At 35.3% G+C, this 20,622-nt stretch overlaps 2 protein-coding genes across 4 annotated transcripts; both read left to right on the top strand.

The window, feature by feature from the left end:
- The first annotated feature begins 5,023 nt into the window (after positions 1-5,023).
- LOC115994002 (thioredoxin domain-containing protein PLP3B-like) lies at positions 5,024-8,007 on the top strand. Its single transcript, XM_031118003.1, has 9 exons — positions 5,024-5,174; positions 5,332-5,453; positions 6,251-6,325; positions 6,410-6,457; positions 6,562-6,704; positions 6,823-6,895; positions 7,106-7,167; positions 7,499-7,596; positions 7,668-8,007. Exons 2-9 carry the CDS (start codon positions 5,370-5,372, stop codon positions 7,775-7,777), a joined length of 693 nt encoding a protein of 230 aa, XP_030973863.1. The 5' UTR covers positions 5,024-5,174; positions 5,332-5,369; the 3' UTR covers positions 7,778-8,007.
- Positions 8,008-10,125: 2,118 nt separating this feature from the next.
- LOC115995234 (phosphatidylinositol/phosphatidylcholine transfer protein SFH12-like) lies at positions 10,126-19,749 on the top strand. 3 transcript variants are annotated; one of them, XM_031119719.1, is made up of 15 exons: positions 10,126-10,380; positions 10,655-10,714; positions 11,410-11,671; positions 12,114-12,213; positions 12,404-12,670; positions 12,969-13,046; positions 13,142-13,243; positions 13,321-13,370; positions 13,520-13,619; positions 13,746-13,841; positions 14,025-14,144; positions 16,528-16,651; positions 17,518-17,912; positions 19,413-19,490; positions 19,591-19,749. In XM_031119719.1, the coding sequence occupies exons 1-15, from the start codon at positions 10,329-10,331 to the stop codon at positions 19,600-19,602; spliced, it is 1,896 nt and encodes a 631-aa protein (XP_030975579.1). In that variant the 5' UTR covers positions 10,126-10,328; the 3' UTR covers positions 19,603-19,749. The 3 variants fall into 3 exon arrangements, with proteins under 3 accessions (XP_030975579.1, XP_030975578.1, XP_030975580.1); XM_031119718.1 differs by having other exon boundaries at positions 17,515-17,912; XM_031119720.1 differs by lacking the exon at positions 10,655-10,714 and having other exon boundaries at positions 17,515-17,912.
- The last annotated feature ends 873 nt before the right edge of the window (positions 19,750-20,622 follow it).

The following is a 20,622-nucleotide window of genomic DNA, read 5'->3' as shown; positions in this document are numbered from 1 at the left end:
GAGTGGCTAAAGGCAGGCTTCAGGGGGCCTGTGCACAGTTCGGAAGGACGAAGCAGACGACCACCACACAGGGACAATGGAGACGATGGTGTTAACGGTGGTAGGGTTCCATCTAGTCCCACAAAGACGCCTTGCTCTAACACCGTTATCACTCCAGCTAGCATGGAAATTACTGCTGGATACGTTACAAATCATTCACTGCATGGGGCGAAATTAATGGGTAGGATTAATCATGAGGCCACTAATGCAGGAAAGGATAATTCAATCTCGGGATTTACTGCTGCCCAAAAGGAAACTGACGCCCTTAATCATGGAGGAGACGTGAGCATGAAGATTCCAAAAACGGATGTGGAGTTGATGGGGCATCAATGTGAAATGGAAAAGCTAATTAGTGTCCCTGTTGAGTATGTTGTCGTGGAAGTGGAACAGCACCCTATTCTTGAGCAAGCACGTGAGGCAGCACATGAGACACTAAACACACAGATTGGGAAAACATGGAAAAGAGTGGCACATGACCCACACATCTCTACACATGCTACCTACATGAGTTCAGATGTCGTGGGCTTAAAGAGATCTTTTCAGGAGGCAATAACAGAACAAGATGAGGTTTTAGTGGATGTTGTCAACAATAATAGAAAACGGGGCAAGTTGGTGGAAGACAAACATGATAATGAGTATACAACGGCGGAGGCTGATGACCAGCCCCGCCGAGCCCAATGAATCTATTAAGCTGGAACTGTTGTGGGCTTGGGAACCAAACGGCAGTGGAAGTACTCTCTCATTTAGTGAGGGAGAAAGCTCCCAATGTTTTGTTTCTGATGGAGACAAAGCAATTTGTGGAAGAGATGAAAAAGATACAAGCGGACTTACCATACCGCTGCATGGTGGTTGTTCCTAGTGTTCATAGAAGAGGTGGTTTGGCTCTCTTATGGATGGTTGATGTTGAGTTGCATTTACAACCATATTCACCAAATCATATTGATGCGCTGATTAAAAAAGACAATTCCTTTTGGAGGTTTACAGGTTTCTACGGGTGGCCTGAGGAGCAACGGAAACATGAATCATGGCAATTGCTTAAGCATCTTCAATCTAGGAGTTCGTATCCATGGCTATGTTGTGGGGATTTTAATGAAATACTGTGTATGGAAGAAAAACAAGACCGAATTCCTAGGCCTTAGAGGCTGATGCAGGATTTCAGGGAGGCGCTCTTATTTTGTGGACTAGCTGACTTGGGTTTTAAAGGAAATATTTTCACTTGGGACAATGGCAGGTTGGGCGATGAGTTAGTGCAAGAGAGGTTGGACAGAGCTTGTGCCAACTGTGAGTGGAGAGCCATTTTTCCTCATGCAAAAGTCAGTCACCTCTAGGTATCATACTTGGATCACGTGCCTCTTCTAATTTCTACAACAGAACCGATCAACCTTAGGAGGAGGAAAAGGTTACCAAGGCGTTTTGAAGAAAAGTGGGTTACCCACCCAGATTGTGAAAAAGTGGTCCGTGAGGCTTGGAGAGGGCAGTTCCGAAATGGAAGTCCAATGTTTGTATTATTTGAAAAAATTAAGCAATGCCAACATGCCTTGGTAGATTGGAGCAGAAATAATTTTGGGAATTCCAAAACAAAGCTACAGGAGAAACAAAAGGCTCTTGAAGAGTTATCAAGGGAGAATAAGGCTGAGCACTCTCAAAGAATTAGAACACTGAAAGCCGAGATCAATACTATTCTGCACCAGGATGAACTCTTTTGGCGACAAAGGTCTCGATCCATTTGGCTACCTGTAGGTGATAAAAACACCAAATTTTTCCACCAACGGGCTAGCCAACGACGCCGCAGAAATAATATATCTGGTATTCAGGATGTGGATGGTAGCTGGAAAACATCTGAGGACTAGATCTCACAAGTGGCAGAAAATTATTTCCATGATCTCTTCACTTCAGAAAATCCCAGAAATATGGAGAGTGTTCTTGATGTGGTGGAGAAGCGGTTTACAACGAAGATGAACAATTCTTTATTACAACTGTACACAGTTGAAGAAGTTAGACAGACTCTTTTCCAAATGCACCCATCAAAATCTCCAAGCCCAGATGGTATGTCTCCTTTTTTTCTTTCAGAAATTTTGGAATATTGTGGGAGTTGATGTAACTGAGGCTATCCTTTCAGTCTTAAATTCTAGACATATGTTACGTAAAATGAACTATTCTCATATAGTGCTTATTCCAAAAAAGAATGATCCATCTCTGATGTCTGATTATAGACCTATAAACTTGGCTAATGTTGTTTCAAGAATTTTATCAAAGGTGATTGCGAACAGATTAAAGCTTGTCTTGCCAAATGTGATATCTGGCACACAAAGTGCCTTTGTGCCAAACCAGTTGATCATTGACAATACCACTGTAGCATATGAACTACTACACAGGATGAGGAATAAAAGAAAAGGCAAGGTGGGACAGATAGCGGTGAAGTTGGACATTAGCAAGGCATATGATCGGGTTGAATGGGGATTCTTGAGGAATATAATGCTAAAGCTGGGCTTAGATCACAGATGGGTAGATATGACCATGGAGACAATCACTACAGCATCTTATTCAGTCCTTATCAATGGAGAACTGAAGGGTTTCATTACTCCCACAAGAGGCATAAAACAAGGAAACCCGCTTTCACCATACTTGTATCTATTATGTGCTGAAGGTTTGTCTGCCTTATTGAGGAAAGCGGAAGAGACCCGATCACTTAAGGGTGTTTTGTCCAGCCGACAAGGGGTATGCATTTCTCATCTTTTGTTTGCTGATGATAGTATGTTATTTTGTCAAGCCACAGTTGAGGAGTGCCAAAGAGTGCTGGAAATTTTGGGCAAATATGAAGTTGCATCTGGACAGGCAATAAATAGACAAAAAACAACATTATTTTTCAGCAAGAATACAAGGCAAGAGGTAACGGATGCTATTCAGCAGCTTTTGGGAGCTCGGGTCATGTCAGAATGTGAGAAGTATTTGGGTCTTCCGATGCCAAATAGGAAGTCAAAGGTGGGAACGTTTAAGGAGCTTCAAGAAAAAATAGCCAAACAAGTGATGGGGTGGAAGGAGAGATATATTTCTAAAGCGGGGCGTGAAATTCTTATCAAAACTATAGCACAGGCCATCCTTACGTATTCTATGAGCTAATTTAAGCTTCCAAGGTCAATATGCGATAATATCAATTCCTTGGTGGCTAGATATTGGTGGGGCCAAAACCAAGAGGAGAGGAAAATCCATTGGATAAAGTGGAGCAGAATGTGTACTTCAAAGATGAAGGGGGGAATGGGTTTTAAGGACCTTCATGCTTTCAACCTTGCAATGCTCGCTAAACAAGCATGGCGTCTCATTCACAACAATGGGTCGCTTTTCTATAGAGTATATAAAGCAAGGTACTTCCCAAATACTTCCTTTTTGGATGTGGAGTTGGGCAATAATCCCTCATTTGTATGGCGCTCATTACTAGTAGCTAGAGATATTATCCAGGTAGGGTCAAGATGGACAATTGGAGATGGCAGAAATGTATTAGTGGCATCCCACTCTTGGCTTCCTCACTCATCGGTTTTCTTGACTACCCCATCACAGGATATGAAGGTCAATGATTTGATTGACACGGATACTTGGCAATGGGATAGGGGGAAAGGGGAAGTTGTTTGCTACGTTTGATAGGCGAACTTGTGAGTCCATACTAGCGCTGCCATTAAATCGTCAGAATTCCCAGGATAAGCTGATTTGGAAGGAAAATAGATCACAAAGTTTTACGGTCCGTTCGGCGTATCAGGTAGCTCTCCGCCTAAAATATCTGCAACAGGCTGAACACTCATTGGCGCAAGCTCAAGGGTCCACTTGGAGGAAGATATGGAAGTTAAATGTACCACCAAAGGTCCGTACCTTCCTTTGGAGGGCATGCTCGGGAAGTCTACCCACAAGGGAGAATCTCCACAAAAAATGGATCATAGTGGAGCAAAGATGCGAGCTGTGCCATCACCATACCGAGACAATTGGTCACGTGTTGTGGGAATGCCCCCATGCGAGAAATGTTTGGGCTCTATTCCATGGTACAATCTAGAAGTGCAGAAATGAAGTGGACGATTTTTTTCTATTGTTCAAGACGTTGCAACAGAGGCTGGGTTCATCTGACTTGGAGAAATGAGCAATCACGGCTTGGTCGATATGGAAAGCCAGGAATCGTTTCTACTTTGAGCAGGTATAGGTTCATCCAAAGAATATTTTTGACAGCGCAATGGGACTACTGGAAGAATATCAACGTCTAAATGCAGCACAAAGAGTATAGGCTTGACTTTACTTTACGTGTTTGGCCAATTTTGCTTTTCTTGGGACATCACGGTGTTGTCTAGCTTGTTGATTGTCCCCCAACACTAGAGCTTTATCTAGTGATACATGTCCATGTTTATACTGTCTCTTAATAAAATTTCTACCGTTTTCACTCAAAAAAAAAAAAAAAAAAAAACTTCTTGGATGATATAAATATAATTCCATCGTCACTGTTAAGTTTATAATTTTCAATTCAACTTTACTTTTAGTATATAACCTATTAATCTTCTACATTGATTCTATTTCCATCGATCGTACCAAGATTGTGTTGTGGGATGTTTTGCTTAAAAAGTATTAGGCTCGGTTCTTGGTTTCTGTACGTGAACAACTTTGGCAAAACTATTCACAATAAATTTTACAAATGCTGAATTGACAAATTATCATTGATTATAATATGAACCCGCCATTAAAACTACTTTATTATCTACCATTAACAAATTACCACCTTGAAGATCTCAAACAATCTTGCAAATCTATTGTGAAATATGTCGTGTCTCTAGAGTTGATTATTTCATTATTTCTCTCTAATAATAAAATTTTCCAAAGCCAAGACAGGGAAACCCTGAGCCTGATCCTGGGCCTTTACATTATGTTGAAATGGTTCGGACTTCAAACTTCGGCCCAGACCCAGGTTTTGTTTTTCTCAATTCCCTCTCAGTATACCGAAATTTCCAGATCTCAAAAACGCACCGTTTTGTTTTTGGGTGGTGGTGTGGTTTTCACTTTTCAGGTTCCCAATTCTCAATTCTCAATTCTCTCTCTTCTACGAAATTTGAAAGCATTGAAGCCCCCGGGAGAAAGAAAAAACTGTTTCACCAAACTCTAAAAAGGTAGAGTCTTCCATTTCCAGATCTCAAAAGTTCTTAACTTTTTTTCTTTTCTTTTCATATAGTTCCATTCAAAACAAATTCCAAAAATATGTTTATAATGCTAAGATCTCATACTTCTCTGATCTCAATTCTGATATGCTTTTTAAAAATCTTTCAGAAAGAGAGAGTGAGAGAAAAAAAAAAAAAATTAGCGAGATGGATCCGGATTCAGTGAAATCGACCCTGAGTAACTTAGCATTTGGAAATGTTATGGCCGCCGCTGCTCGTGATTATCAAAAGGTGTGTGTGTGTTCTCCTCTTCAATTCACTTTGCAATTTTATTTTATATTTTTTTTTTCATCAGATCCAAATTTTTTCTGTTATTGTTGTATTTGTATTTGTATTTGTACTTTGTTAGTTTTTTTTTTTTTTTTTTTTTTGATAAATTTATTTCGACAGGCTAGAAATCTTTGAATTCACATGATTAAGTAAAAGCATCAAGAATCTTTATTGTTTTGCAATTATGGGAATTAAGTCTGTTAAAGTTCCCAAAATAATTTGAGGGAGTTGTATAAAAATCTTAGCTTGCCGTGTCTAGCTCACCAATTCTCTATTAATAGCTTTTGCAATCTAGAATTTAAGAAGCAAATGAATGCTTGATGCTCCATTGGAAACACAAGAATGCTACTTTTCTTTCTACGTGTCTGTTTCCGATTGCAATGTTAGATTTAGTCTTTAAATTAACTGCCCACTTGCTTTTTTGACGAAAAATTGATTTTGTATGTCACCCTATATTATACTGTTGCTTAGCAGAATGTAAAGATCTTTATGCGGTCCTCGTAAGTCAAGAAGTATGTCTATCCATTCGGGTTTTTTAAAATTTCAATGCTCTATGATTGTTTCTGGTTGAAGTGGGCTATAAGTAGTTTAGTTAATGCTAAAAAATGTTTGCCAGGTTAAATAATATTTTCCTTGTGATTTAGAATGACTAATAACATGATTTAAGAATGTAGTGTTTGATTCTTACAGTTAGCGAGCAACTTAGCTTCGGTTGCCAATTGTTATGTTGTCTCATGTGTACTTAAATAATCTTACAGGAAGTGCTTGCTCAAGGGAAGTCACAGGCATCAAGTTCTGTCAACCAGGAGGTCGACCTTGATGAGTTGATGGACGTAAGTTATATAATAATTCATGCATTTAGCATATTAATGCAATTGTTTCTATTTATAAGGTGTACTTGCATTGGGTGATATTAGGATCCCGAGCTGGAAAAATTGCATGCTGATAGGATTGCAGCTCTCAAGGTTAGAATTTTGAATTTTATTCCCCCCTGAACTGACCTAGATGCATTATGATGTATAGATTTGGAGTAAGCATTCTATATTTATGATAGGATTTATTTGAATAGAAAGAAGCTGAGAAGCGAGAAGCATTAAAGAAGCAAGGGCATGGAGAATACAGGGAGGTTACTGAGGGGGATTTCTTGGGTGAAGTTACTGGTAGTGAAAAAGTGATTTGTCATTTCTACCATCGGGAGTTCTATCGCTGCAAGTAAAGCATTTACTTTAATCTTTCTCTCTCTCTCTCTCTCTCTCTCTCTCTCTCATGTACACACATGAATGTCTGAATTACCAAATTTTTGGTGTTAATGCCAAATGGATTTTGTTAGGATTGTGGATAAGCATTTGAAAACCCTTGCACTAAAGCATGTTGATACAAAGTTCATCAAGTTGGATGCAGAGGTCAGTATACATGAGTTTTTCAGTTAATATGATTTAATAGATTTTGAATCTCTCTCTTTTACTTATCAAAAAAAAAAAATAGATAAATCTTTTGGTATTTTACTCAATTTGAGCATATCCGATTGCAATATCAGAATTTGGGGATTCATTTATTGCTAAACTTTGATCATTCAAGATGAAATTGAATACATTATTGAAAATGAAATGCAGAATGCACCCTTCTTTGTTGCTAAACTAGGAGTCAAGACCTTGCCATGTGTCATTCTTTTCAGGTAAGGTCATATTTGTTGTCCTTTAATTGTTGTAATTCATCAATTTTTGTATTGGCATATCAGTACTGTACCAAAAGACAGTCAGAGACCAAAAGAAGTTGGAAGTAGTGAAAAAAGAGCTCTCATAAGATTCTGGACTTCTTTTGTTTTTTAATATTATAATGATAATGACATATAATTAGCGGTATTTGCCTGGATGTAGCCCAGACAAGCATAACTTGATCATTAGCCTAAGGTTATCGGTGCTGATATGCCTCATGTTTATTTCATGACCTTCAGATTATGCTGCATTTTTGCATCATTTGATTATTGTCACAATGTTTACTTTCAGAAAAGGAATTGCAGTAGATAGGCTAGTTGGGTTTCAAGATCTGGGAGGAAAAGATGATTTTTCCACAAAGACGCTTGAGGCCCTACTAATAAAGAAAGGTAATGCTTTTGTCCAGTGTGTTTCACATTTCTTAGCTTGTCACAATATTCTCTCAACTATCATTGTACAGGTATTCTTATTGAGAAGAAAGAAGATGCAGATGCAGAGGATGATGGTAATCATGAAAATAGGCGCAGGACAGTGAGATCCTCTTTGAATCCTGATTCTGATTCTGACTGAAAAATGGAAGAACTGCAGATTTTCTATCTGGATTCTTAGTTCAGGTCACTTGGGGAGGCCTGGGGTGGGGGAAGGATCCTAGATATTGAGAGAATTTGAGATGCTTTTTAAATGCATGCTTGTGTTGTTGTAGTCACTTCTTCTTCATGTGAATTTATTCCAGCGTGTTCTTTTTGAACAATGATTACTCAATAGGCACTTTGACCATTTATATCAACTGTTGAGCCCTATGGAGAAATGAGTCCTAGGTTACCATTCCATAAATGCCTTGTTTGAGCAAGCATGCCTAACCAACTTGATGGCAAGTGATGCAACTTTATCTAAAGCCCATATTGGTGGTTTGAGAGTCCCTCCAAGACAGGAATAAGTTTATTGGTGATAGATTCTAATTATTTTGGTTCTATTGATGGATTGATTGAAATTCCTATCTAGACTGCACTAATTTCTCTACGCATGCCACAGTTGTTAAAACTTAAAACTGCAGTCCAAATTGTAGGATTGCACAATCCTATGAGAACTTTCCCAAAATAATTAGAATCTCATTCGAGTAGCAATGAACTCAGACCCAATCCAACCCAAACTATTGGGTTAGGCCGGTTTTTAGAGGTTGGTGGGTTGGGTTGAGTTGTGAAATTTGTTTTTCCAGTAGGTCAAGTTGGGTTCGGGTCATAAGACTCACAAATTCATCTAATCCGACCTAACTCACCTATATTTAATATACATTTAAAATTTTAAAAAATATTATGCAATTTTGTTATTTACTTTTTTACCCCTCTTTCTAAATAAAACCCATACTCTAAGTTCTCCTCATATAGTTTGTATTAGTTTAGTGTTATGCTCAGAATTATTTGGTTATAAATTTGCATTTATTTGTAGTGATGTTCTAATTCTCCGTTTAATATTAGTAATAGTAATTTTTTTAAAAAAAAATTGTCCAATCCACATGGGTACAACTTGATCCATGTGGGTTGGGTTGGATTTTTTTTAACCCACCATGGTGGGTTGAGTTGAAAAAACCCCTTAACCCGACTCATGCACACTCCTAATCGAAATTTGCTATCATTTTTTTTTCCTCTTCATTTAAAAATAGGATTTTACTATCCTTGATTTGATCCATGAAACCTTTCCATCGATCATCGGAAGCATCTCAACTTAAAAAACTTTGTGCCTTACTCAATGTCTTCATAATGTTAGAATCGAGTCTGTAACTCATCATGTTAGAATCAAGTCTATAACTAATGTCATGAGTCATGACAACGCAAATATTGGTAATATGTGAGTTGGCTAATAATTTACAACCTATAAAAAAAAAAAATAATTTACAACCATTCAAATCAAATATATTAAAATTACAACCAAAATAGAAAAAAATATTCTACAAATATTCACAAAATCCCGCGTAAATTTTTAGTGATCCAACCTTCTTTTACTATTTAACCAAGAATTATATGAAATTTTAAAATGATATTTTAAGTATTAAGTATATAATCTAAATTAAATAAAAACAAAAAGTTACTTTTAATATAAAATCATACCTAAAAAGGAAAAGCTTATTTTTATGTTAATATATCTTCTTTTTATCATCAAAAATGTAAAACTAAAAAAATCCAAAATTGACCCTTAATTCAGTTAGGAAAATGTTTTTATGCCCACTTTAATTACAAGAATTTTTATGTAACCCACTATATGATGGTTAAAAAATCTATATGCATGTACTTATAATCACATGACATTTTTAATGAGTTTTGTAATTTACCTAAATAATACATAATACATACTAGTCTCGTCACACACGCTTAGCACATGCGAGGAAACTTTTTTTTTTTTTTTTTTTTAAGTTTAATATAAATTTTCAATTTAAATTTATCTATTATTAGTGAGGTTACACATGATGAAATGTTTAAGAAACTAAAATTTAGGATTTAAAATGAAGTAAAATGCTAAGTTTAGTGTGTGCTAATTTTTAGAAAAAATATATATTAAAACATGCGTGAAATATGTATATATATATATATATTTATAAATAGAGAGTGTGCTAATTTTGAGGAACAAAATTTCTCTACTAGGTTTTTTTTTTTTTTTTTTTTTTTTTTTTTTTTTATAATTTTGTTGAATAACAATTTTAACCCCATTTTTTTTAAAAAAAATAAGAATTATTTAATTAAATTAAGGGAATTTTTGACATATTCTAAAATTATAACTAATTTTTTGAATTCAAATTAAAAATAAAGATTATTTAATTAAATTAGAGTATTTAACAGGGTTTCCTAATAATTGAATTAAAAGAAATATAAGAACAGAAGAGACAGACAGAATTTGGGCGGGAAACGGAATAGAGACGTTGAAGGGGCTGTTAGATGATCCGTTAGGATTTGAATGGAACGGCCTCGCATGTCGGTCTCTCTCTCTCTGTATATCTCATGCCAATTTTTAGATTACAGCCAAATGGTGTTGAGGTCGAGACTGGGTCGAGAGAGCATATTCTCTCTCTCTCTTTCTCTCCGCAAATTTCTATGGACGTTCGCATCCTCACAATTACTCCTCTTCTCTTATGCTTTACTTATTTCCCTTTCCCCACAAAACCTCCCTTTCATTGTTCAAAGGTAAAAATTATTTTCTCTCTCTCCCTGTAAATTTAGGGTTTCGGATTTTTTTTTTTTTTTTTTTTTTTTTTTTTTTGTGGAGGTAAGGGTTTCGGATTTTAACTTCTCTCTTTTTGGTTCTTTTAATTTAGTGTATTTATTTTTTGCTGATACAAAATTATGGGTTTGGAAATGTGTAAAATCTAAAATGTGCAGCCATTTTGGCCTGGGACTTGGGAGTTCTGGCATGAGTGGTTGATTTTTTTTCTTTTTTTTTTTTTGCCATCTATCACAGTCGATCACACAAATTACCAAATGAGTGTCACCATGTCTGGAACAATTTCTCCCAAACCAGGTTATCCAATTCTATTCAATCTTTTCATACGTATCTCTGTCTTCTTTTTTAATGTTAATACCTTGTGTTGTTCCCATGATTGCACATTATTGACCTTAAAAATAAATAAATAAATAAATGCCGCGAACACGATATTTTTCACAATTGCTGGCATGGCCTATTGTGATACTACTTTATTATGAACCAATCACAACAGGCCCGTTAGATTAAATTATTAAATTCACCAATTTTTAATAGTTTAAGCTTTTAGAACAATTAGTAATTTATCATTGTATCAAGGGTAGGAGATCCTGGGTTTAAACCATGTCTTCTTCTTACCTTCCATTTAAAAAAAATTCCCATGTGTTGGGTCCCACTTACTAAGGGCAATTTAAATGATTAAATTCATCATTTCCTAATAATTTAAGCTTTTGAGGCAGTTGATAATTTTATCAAGGTCATGTCATCAATTGTGAAAAATATTGTCTCTAGACTTATTGTAAAAAAATTCGGTATGTGTCCGCTGAAGAGTAGTGATGAGTATATGGAATTCTAATAAAATTGCACAAAAACATGGATATTAATATGCTTTGGCATGCTCTTAATGAAAATAGCAATGATAGGAAAACCTTAGATTTTTTTTTTTTTAACAATTTATGCTAACTCATATGTGATGTTTATATATACTTATATCATGATCACGTGTTTACATACAGCCATTGAAAGATCTGATGCTGAGAACTTGGACCATGAGAAGAAGAATAGAATTGCAGCTTTGAAGAAGAAAGCAATTAATGCCTCTGCCAAGTTCAGGAATTCTTTGACAAGAAAGGGTAGGAGAAGTAGTAAAGTGATATCTGTTGAAATTGAGGACGTACATGATGCAGAGGAGTTGCAGGCCGTGGATGCTTTCCGTCAAGCACTTATATTGGAGGAGCTACTGCCTACAAAGCACGATGATTATCATATGATGCTCAGGTTACTTTTTTTGTTTCTTGTTTCCATCATGAATTTTGTGGATGAAATTGGCCTTGGATAAAATAACCTGTTTATAAAATAGCATAGAAAAAGGGAAACTGTTCTCTTAATGGAAAAGGTGGATACAGTCATACAGATTATGTGTGTGTATGTGTATTTCTATCAGATTAGAAAAGTATCCTTATATCTTTTTCTTTTTAAGCTCACACTTACGTTAATGCTCTGAAATTAATTGAAACTGTTGCTAGAAGATTAAACACTTTAGTTAATGTTTGAGTACAATTGGTAATTTGGAAAGTGGCATGTGTTGCACAGTTTATGAAGATTGATTCTGCAAAAGAGGAGATGAACATAATTACTGTACTTATTTTTTAGTAAACTAAAAAAATTTCATTTTATTCTTTTGTCAAGTAATTTGAAAACTTTTCCTTTGATACTACAGATTCTTGAAGGCCAGGAAATTTGATGTGGAGAAAACAAAGCAAATGTGGTCTGACATGCTCCAGTGGAGGAAGGAATATGGTGCTGACACTGTTATGGAGGTATATCTTGTAGAAATGGGTGGCTGGGGCTAGAAATGCTTTGAAATTTCGTATTATTTCTTTGCTTTCCCTTTTTCTCTATTATTCTTTTTATTATTATTTATCTTTGAAGGATTTTAATTTCCCAACAGTGTGCCCCACTTGCTTAGCTGCTTTTCCTTCTTTTTCTTCTTGCTCCTTTTTTTTAAAGGAATTTGAATTTAAGGAAGTCAATGAAGTCCTGGAATACTATCCACAAGGGAATCATGGAGTGGATAAGGATGGACGACCTGTTTACATCGAGAGATTAGGCCAAGTAGATTCTACCAAGCTGTTGCAAGTCACAACCATGGAACGATATTTGAAATACCACGTAAAGGAGTTTGAGAAGACATTTGCCGTAAAATTCCCAGCTTGTTCAATTGCAGCAAAGAAGCACATCGATCAAAGTACAACCATCCTGGATGTGCAAGGAGTGGTATGTGAGAACAATAATCACTACTGTGGGAAAATTAGATAACTGTAATCTTGCATAAAAATATAAACTGAAATGTAATCATCATGGATCTTTGGAAAAATGACCATGTCACTCTTTAAAAGGTGCCAAAAGTTGAAATCATGTTCACACTGCACATGGTGTGCTAGAAAGCCTTTTAGTGAATTTGAATTGCTTTGGGTGCCCCCTTCTCCCCCAACAAACCCAATCTCGTAAAGCAAAAATAATGAGATATAGAATATTTTACAGAAACTATATTAATTTTGAATCAATGCCACAGGGACTGAAAAATTTAAACAAAGCTGCCAGGGAACTTCTTATGAGCCTTCAGAAGATTGATGGTGGCAATTATCCTGAGGTAGTTTCTTTCTGATTTGTTTGTCTATGAATCTTGTCTTTATACTGTGGATGGCAGGAATCTTGATGCCATGTGAATTGTTGTCCGCACTGCAGACCTTGAATCGCATGTTCATCATCAATGCTGGTGCTGGATTTAGAATGTTGTGGAGCACTGTAAAATCGTTCCTTGATCCTCAGACTACAGCAAAGATCCATGTAAGGATACATCATTGCTAAATCTGCTTGTTTTGATGTTGGGAATATACTAATCAGTAAATGGTACTATCCACCAGGTTCTAGGCAATAAATTCCAGAGCAAGTTGCTTGAAATAATTGATGCTAGGTAAGTTTTTAATGGGTAATCTATTTTGCACTTCTATCTCATCTTGTTTCCTAATCTTACTCTATTCTAATTGAGTGAATTTTTCTTTGATTCTTTTTTTTGGGTTTCCTTTTTGTACTTGAAATAATTTGTTTGTTTTGTTGCATCAGTGAGTTGCCTGAGTTTCTAGGAGGCACTTGTACCTGTGCTGATAAAGGAGGCTGCATGCGTTCTGATAAGGGCCCATGGAAGGACCCAGATATCTTGAGGGTGACCAACAAAAATATCTTTTTCATTTTTCCCTGTTACTTACAATTTGATTAATTTCTTTGTAAAGTTTACAATGGAATTAGTAACTTTTTTTTTTTTTTTTTTTTTCAAAATATGGACTTGCAGATGGTTCAAAATGGTGATCATAAATGTACAACGAAACTTGACAATCAATTTGCTGAGGAGAAGACAATTTCTGAGGATGAGACAGTGTACCTTAAGGTCTTTCTTGATCTTTTAACATAATTCTTTTGTTCTTCTTTTTTCTTTGTTGATATGCCTCTATAATTATCTTATTATTGGTGCTAGGTTATCTCTGTTCTCTGAAGTATTTTAGCTTTCCAATGGCTCTTGGTCCTTCTCGTCAATGATAACTCCCTAATTTATTTTATATATCATTTTCAGGGACTTAACTCTTCTTCTGGCATGGATGCAGCTCAAGATGTACATGGCATGCGATCTTTTCCTTCTAGACTTTCAGTGGAGCATATCAAGCACCCAAAGCTCTCTCTTAGCCGTAAAAAAGTAAGTATAGCAGATTTCTTGTTTAATCTTGTAAATAGGGGTTTGAGGGATAAACCAGTGGTTCCAACACCTCTTGTGGTGCCTCGGAACTGAGGTTCAACCCCCCCCCTCCCCCTCAATTTACGTAGTAAAACAAAAATATTGTCAGTAAAAAAAATTGTCTCTGTCAGCAGCTAGAGCAAGAGTGGCTTAAGGCATCTGGAAAACAGTTTTTCTGCCACTGGCATACATTTGTTTGATGATGCCAGTGAGGCTAAGTGTAGAAGCGAGTTTATATTGGTAGTGTGAGGTCCAAGTTGGATTCTCTATTGGCAGGTTTTTTGACACCACTTTTTCTACATGGATGCATGGCCCAGAGAAGGCCAGAACTCCATGTGTTCCTGTTATGACACTAGACTCAAAATGCCACTCAGCCAGTGGAATCCGCTGTTTGTTTTCATAACTGGGTGTTGGGGGATCTGAAATGGATGAAATTTCACTTCATTTTGTTTGTGTTTTGATGCATATGCACTCTAAAGTTTTTATCTATGGGTTATAGATGTTTAGGACGTTCCAAAGCATAGAGGCCCCACTAAGTACCTTAAATTTAATAACTAGCCTATAACCTGCTTTATGCTCAAGTTCTTTTATTTAATTTACTTTCATTGTAATTATTTTTATATTAATACTTTAGTTACATTTCCTGTGCTGCCATGTCAGATGGAAACTTGATTGGATTTTGTAACTAATTTCATGTAATTTTTCAAAATGAAAATGACCTATAAAAAAAACATCTTTTAAGATGAAAATGAGTTACAAATATCAACATTTTCACAACCTGCATTACAGCAGCTATAAGACATTTGAATAATATTTAGGAAAAAAATACTTAGAAAAGCATAACCATGTTATGAATCAGCAACAATTTCCTCCACGGGATCTTAAATCTATTTCATGAAAAAGAATCCACATCTCAATTTGATCCTGAAACTTTTCTTGAACTACTGCTCTTCTTTTTTAGAAATTGCCTGTATGATTTTTCTTCCTTTTGTCCTCTTTTAATGTTGAATCTTCACTGTTCTCCACTAATTTTTAAGGAGAACCTGCTTAGATAAATAGAGCCCATTAGTACCAAACTTTAAACCAAATCAAGTTAAAAATAAATAAATAAATCTATGCCCTTATAGTGCATTTAATCGCTAGCTACCTTTGCATCTGGTTAAATGTTGCAGCAAAACAAAGGCTTGCCTATCAAAAATTCTAATAATCCTGCTAATTCTCCTTTTAGTAGTTCCCTAACGATATTATCAATTAATCTATGTGTATCATTTACAACTGATATGTATCTACTATATTTATTATAATCAACTGAATAGTGAATACAACTAAAGATAGTCAAGTAAAGTTGTTCATAAACAATATATTTTACACCTAATTAATATCACTAAGAAACAGAGAAAACTACTGCATTGCTTACGCTTCCATAAAATAAATCTTCTAAAGAAAAAAAAAAACATAAAATAAATATAATTCTTAAGATTCTCAAGACGGGTAACTATGAAAAAAATCGAAAAGCACATTATTTGTACATGATTGTAATTCAAAGCCTTAGCACTTAGATCTATAGCTGCAAGCATCCCCACCTCCTTTCCTTTGATATTTTTCCAAAGATGACATCTTTGTTGGTAATTTGTATAATTATCCTTTTATGCAGTCTGCAAATTGATTTGTTCTTTTGCACCTCTTTTTTATTTTAGAACAAACTGATATTTAGAGAGATTTTGAGCATTCCGACTTCTAGTTTTCGAAGTTGTCTTGGATATTAGCACCAATAGTATTCCAGATTTTCATTGCACAAGATAAATTTGCTTTATAGCTTCTCATTATTGTAATTACCATTGCATTGCTCTCTCCTTTCACTAATGACACTAATCCAACAACTTATCTTAAGGATTTCTGTGATAGGTTATTAAGTTGTATACATTATCCAATGTTTTTTTTTTTTAATTCTTTAATCAGAAGTCTTTTAGTTTTTGGACAAAAATTTCTGTAAATTTAGCCATGCCATTTGGTGTAATGTGAGACACTCTAGGGTTTTGAAAGTTGAACATTCTCTTAGGGCCCATTTGAATTGAGGGGGGAAGGAGGAGGAGTAGAGGGGAGTAAAGTAGAGTTGGCTGAAAATAGGCTAATTTTGGGCCAAATCTACTCTACTTTACTCTACTCCTCCTCAATCCAAATGGACCATTAGCTTCTTCTTTTATAAATTATGCTCTCTTCCCCTCCCCACCACCCCACCCCCCCCGGCCCCTCCTTTTTCTCCTTTCTTTTTCCTTGTTCCTCTATATCCCTCTCTTTTGTCAATGCGACAGTTTTAACTTTCGATGTACAATACACACCACAGCTTTCCATTACAAAAAATTACCAAGAAGCCTACATGTGTGAAGACTTAGCCCCAATGGTTGATAAAGGTGTGGATTCGACTTGGCAAAAGATGGTAGATAATGACAGAGTTTCCCTCTCAAAAGGTACATCACCTACATTTATAGTTGCATACATACTGTTTTTTTTTTTTAATATTTACTGGCTCTAATCTATGTCATGAAGGGTGCTGAAGTAACTGCATATCTGAAAATTACTATTAGGCTTGCCTTTTTTATTTACCTGACATGGTTTGTTCTAGAATTGCAATAATAAATAAATAAAAGGAATGGCAAATTAATTCCCTACATCTATATTGAGATGTGAATTGATTCTGGGATCATTCAAGAAAGAAGGGGGAGGTTGCAGCTGGACTTGGTGTGTTCAGCATCTTCCTCCATCTAACTTGAGTATTTACAATGTTGTGAACTGATCTAGTATCTGCATATTGGATGGTTTTACAGTATGTTACAATATGTTAGCTAAGAAATGCATACAGTCTAAGAATTGAGGCTTAGAAGAAGCATTGTATTATGTTGCAATTGTTTTGTTTTACTAATCAGCCTAATAATGGGCAGGAGGAGCATTATAATTCTGTACAACCATTTTTTCCAATTGCTTGATAAAGGAAAAAAAGGATGACGTTGCTAATATAATCTTACCAATGCTTTATTAATATTCTATCGTTTTTTTCTTAAGAAGTCACTATATGAAGGTTTTTCCTGATAGGGATTCCCTGTATCACACCAATCAAGTGGTATGTTACAATTGTATATCTATGTACCATTGTCTGATAGATTATATCCATGATTGTATTCATTTTTTAGGGTCATATGCTTACCTTATGAAAGAAACAATGTTTAGCTAGCTTAAATCTATTCTTTGTCTTTCATTTTTTAAGTCCAATTAATATGTGTTATATTATGTTTAAATAAAAATAATATATATGATAAATTTCCTGCAACTTCAGCAGCAGATTGTTTTGCCATGCATGATGCTAGCAAGGGTACTGAAGGGTTCATCTCTAAATTTTTTGCTGGTCTAATGGCCTTTGTTTTGGGCATTTTCACCATGGTTAGAATGACACGTAACATGCCAAAGAAGCTCACAGATGCCACCATCTACTACAGTCCTATGTACTGTGTCGACACAATGTTTAAAGGCCAGGCACCTTCGCACCAGCTTCCTGAGCCTGCCATCTCTGTCTCTGATTTCATGTCTGTCTTGAAACGCCTGGCTGAATTGGAAGAGAAAGCGAATGTTTTGAGCATGAAACCTGCTGCCATGCCAGCAGAGAAGGAAGAAATGCTGAATGCTGCTAGATGCCGGGTTGATGCATTAGAGCAAGAGCTTGGGGCAACCAGGAAGGTACACATTGTTGGTTTCTATGAATTTCCTTGTTATTAAATAATTAAAAACAGTAGTAAAAGCTAGCCTAAAATGGGGGAAAATATAAGCTTTAAGCTGCATGATAATCATGTTCTCTATGCTTAGGCTTTTAGTGTATTGGCCTTTCAAAAGGGGCATCTTCTTCCATTTTTCTATAAAGTAAACAGTTAAAAGTATGAGTGGTAACTTTAGTAGTGGTTGCCGGATCAAGGGTCATCATGGAGAAGCTTAAGATGGTGTGTGTTTTTCTTTCCAAAACAAATATTTTTTGTTTAGCTTGAAATCAATCTTTTTGATGTCCAGGTTCAAACAAAACCAAACAATCTTATATGATTCTAATTTTCTTATTTTAAAAGCAATCAAGTACTTTTTGTGGCACTGACCAAATGGTGCTTAAGTCATTTTTTAATCTTTATTCATCCTTCTCAATATAAACTGCACCCTATCATTTGGGCATTGAAAGAGTTGCCAAAATGGTTAAAATAAATTCCACCTGACTAGCTTCATGACTTTTCAGGAGTGAATACAAGTAAGACACAGTTTTCTTTTTGTTTTAGTAGTCATAGGCATTATTTAAAAATATTCCTACATGAAAATTTATAGCTGCCACCAAGTTGACGTAAATTAATTTGTTTAGAAGGTGAGTTATATCTGTTTGGGAAATGCTTGCCAAAACAATGGAGTTTGTAAAAAATTATTGAGACATGAGTACACGAGAAGTTCTAGCAGCCAGGATTAAATTGATTTGTTTTTAGCTTTCATTTGCTTCTTTCTCATGCCATACATCTTGAGTGTCAACGCTCCCAAACTGAAGATCAAGGAATATTTTGTTCAGCATATCATATATCTAAGATATTAATGGTCTAACACTTGGTAGTCACATGTATTGACTATCTCTTTCTTTTGATGATATGCTATAGATACTTCTTGCTGGTTGTTTTAAGGGAATTGATTCTCACACTTTCCTTATTGTACATTGTTACTCATCACCCATTTCATGTTTTAAATGTAGACATCAATAAAAAATAAAAAAAGAATGTTGTGTATACAAAGTGTACATCAACGAGTGTGTGAAAACAATGTCCCTCTTTTCAATAGCTTTTACAAGCTATTCATATTATTAAAAATTACGGGTAGAACTTAGGTGCAATTCATTAGATTCCCCAATTAAATACAAACATAGTTGCATTGAATTTAATTGTTCTTGAAATAGATAACATATTGTTTTTGCTTTGTTGGTCATTAATGCAACCATATGTTTGAGTTTAATTGGAGAATTCAATGTACAATACTTAAGATTTTGTACCTAAGTTTTTTCATTAATTCTACCTCTTTCAGTCCAAAAAAAAAAAAAAAAAGTTTTCCCATTAATTAATGTATCCTACCTATGACCATGATGATGCTAGGCAATTGATACTAAATAATACCTAATAATGTTAGAAGGTTTCCATTCCATATTGATGATTATTGGTTTTTCAGGCTTTAGAGCAGTCACTTGCCCAACAAGAAGAGCTTCTAGCTTACCTTGACAAGAAGAAGAAGAAGAAGAAGAATTTGGTATGTTAAGAAGACCATAACATTGGTATTTTAATTTTGTTCATCAACATTAAGTTTAAGATGGAGTTATCTAATTTTCAAACTCTGGCATGTAATGCAGTTCGGCTGGTGAAGGAAGAAATGCTGGATGCCAAAAGGTGCTCAAGATGGGTGATGTTCAGTTCTCCAGAGCCACCCAAACCAAATATACTCTTAATATTCTATTACAAAATATATAATTTATCAACAGTTTTCATGTATAAACTTCCATCCTAATCCTATCACGATCATATATATTTTAAACAAATTTGTGTGTCCCATTATTATACTTTAATTGTGAAACAACCATTTGAACCTCAATTTTTAATATATTGTCCTTAGGTGTGTAGGACGACCAAAGAGAGAATCGCTCAGGTGGTTCACTTGAGCCTATCACAAGTGATCCTCTCAATGCCTATGCTCCATAATAAGGAGCCAAGAAGCAGTGACAAAGATTTAGAGGATGTTTGGTACATCAATTTAAACATATGTTTTCAAACAACATTACATGGATTTCCACATACTTTTTCACCCACATGTATTTTCAAAAAAATTGAAAACTATTGTTTAAATACACGTACTAAACGGACTCTTAAGATTTCGGAATTGCAAAACATAGAGAGATTGTGGTGTTTAACAAGAATGAGCAATTCCACTCCACTAAAAACATTTCTCATATATGGAGGTTGACATTAAAAATAAAATAAAGAGATAAAGGAAACATTTTCTCATATATAAAAGGTTGACTAGTGTGCAATGAATTGAGCCAAAAGGTCACTAGAGGAGTTCCAAAAAAACGCTGGTGAGCGTTTGTAGTCCATGCACTAGCCTGTAGGTACGAGCTTATGAGAAATGAGAAAATTATCAAGTACTTTTGGGATATAGTAAGGTAGTATTCTCTCCGTTCACATAAAGGGTGAATTTCATTATGAATTTAATTAGTAAGGCCTCTTATTATGTGAAAGAAAGGAGTATCATGTCATATTCCTGAAGTACTGAATAATTACTTGAGCTTATGTTCAGCATGTCTCATAATTTCAGCATTATTCTTCTTAAATCACAACCTTCAATTCAAACTATCTCCTTTATCAGTGACCGTGGTGTCCAAAGCCTT

This window comes from Quercus lobata, chromosome 6, assembly GCF_001633185.2.
Source record: "Quercus lobata isolate SW786 chromosome 6, ValleyOak3.0 Primary Assembly, whole genome shotgun sequence".
NCBI lineage: Eukaryota > Viridiplantae > Streptophyta > Magnoliopsida > Fagales > Fagaceae > Quercus > Quercus lobata.
The sequence above is the reverse complement of the archived record's forward strand: the minus strand, read 5'-3'. Positions and strand labels throughout refer to the sequence as shown.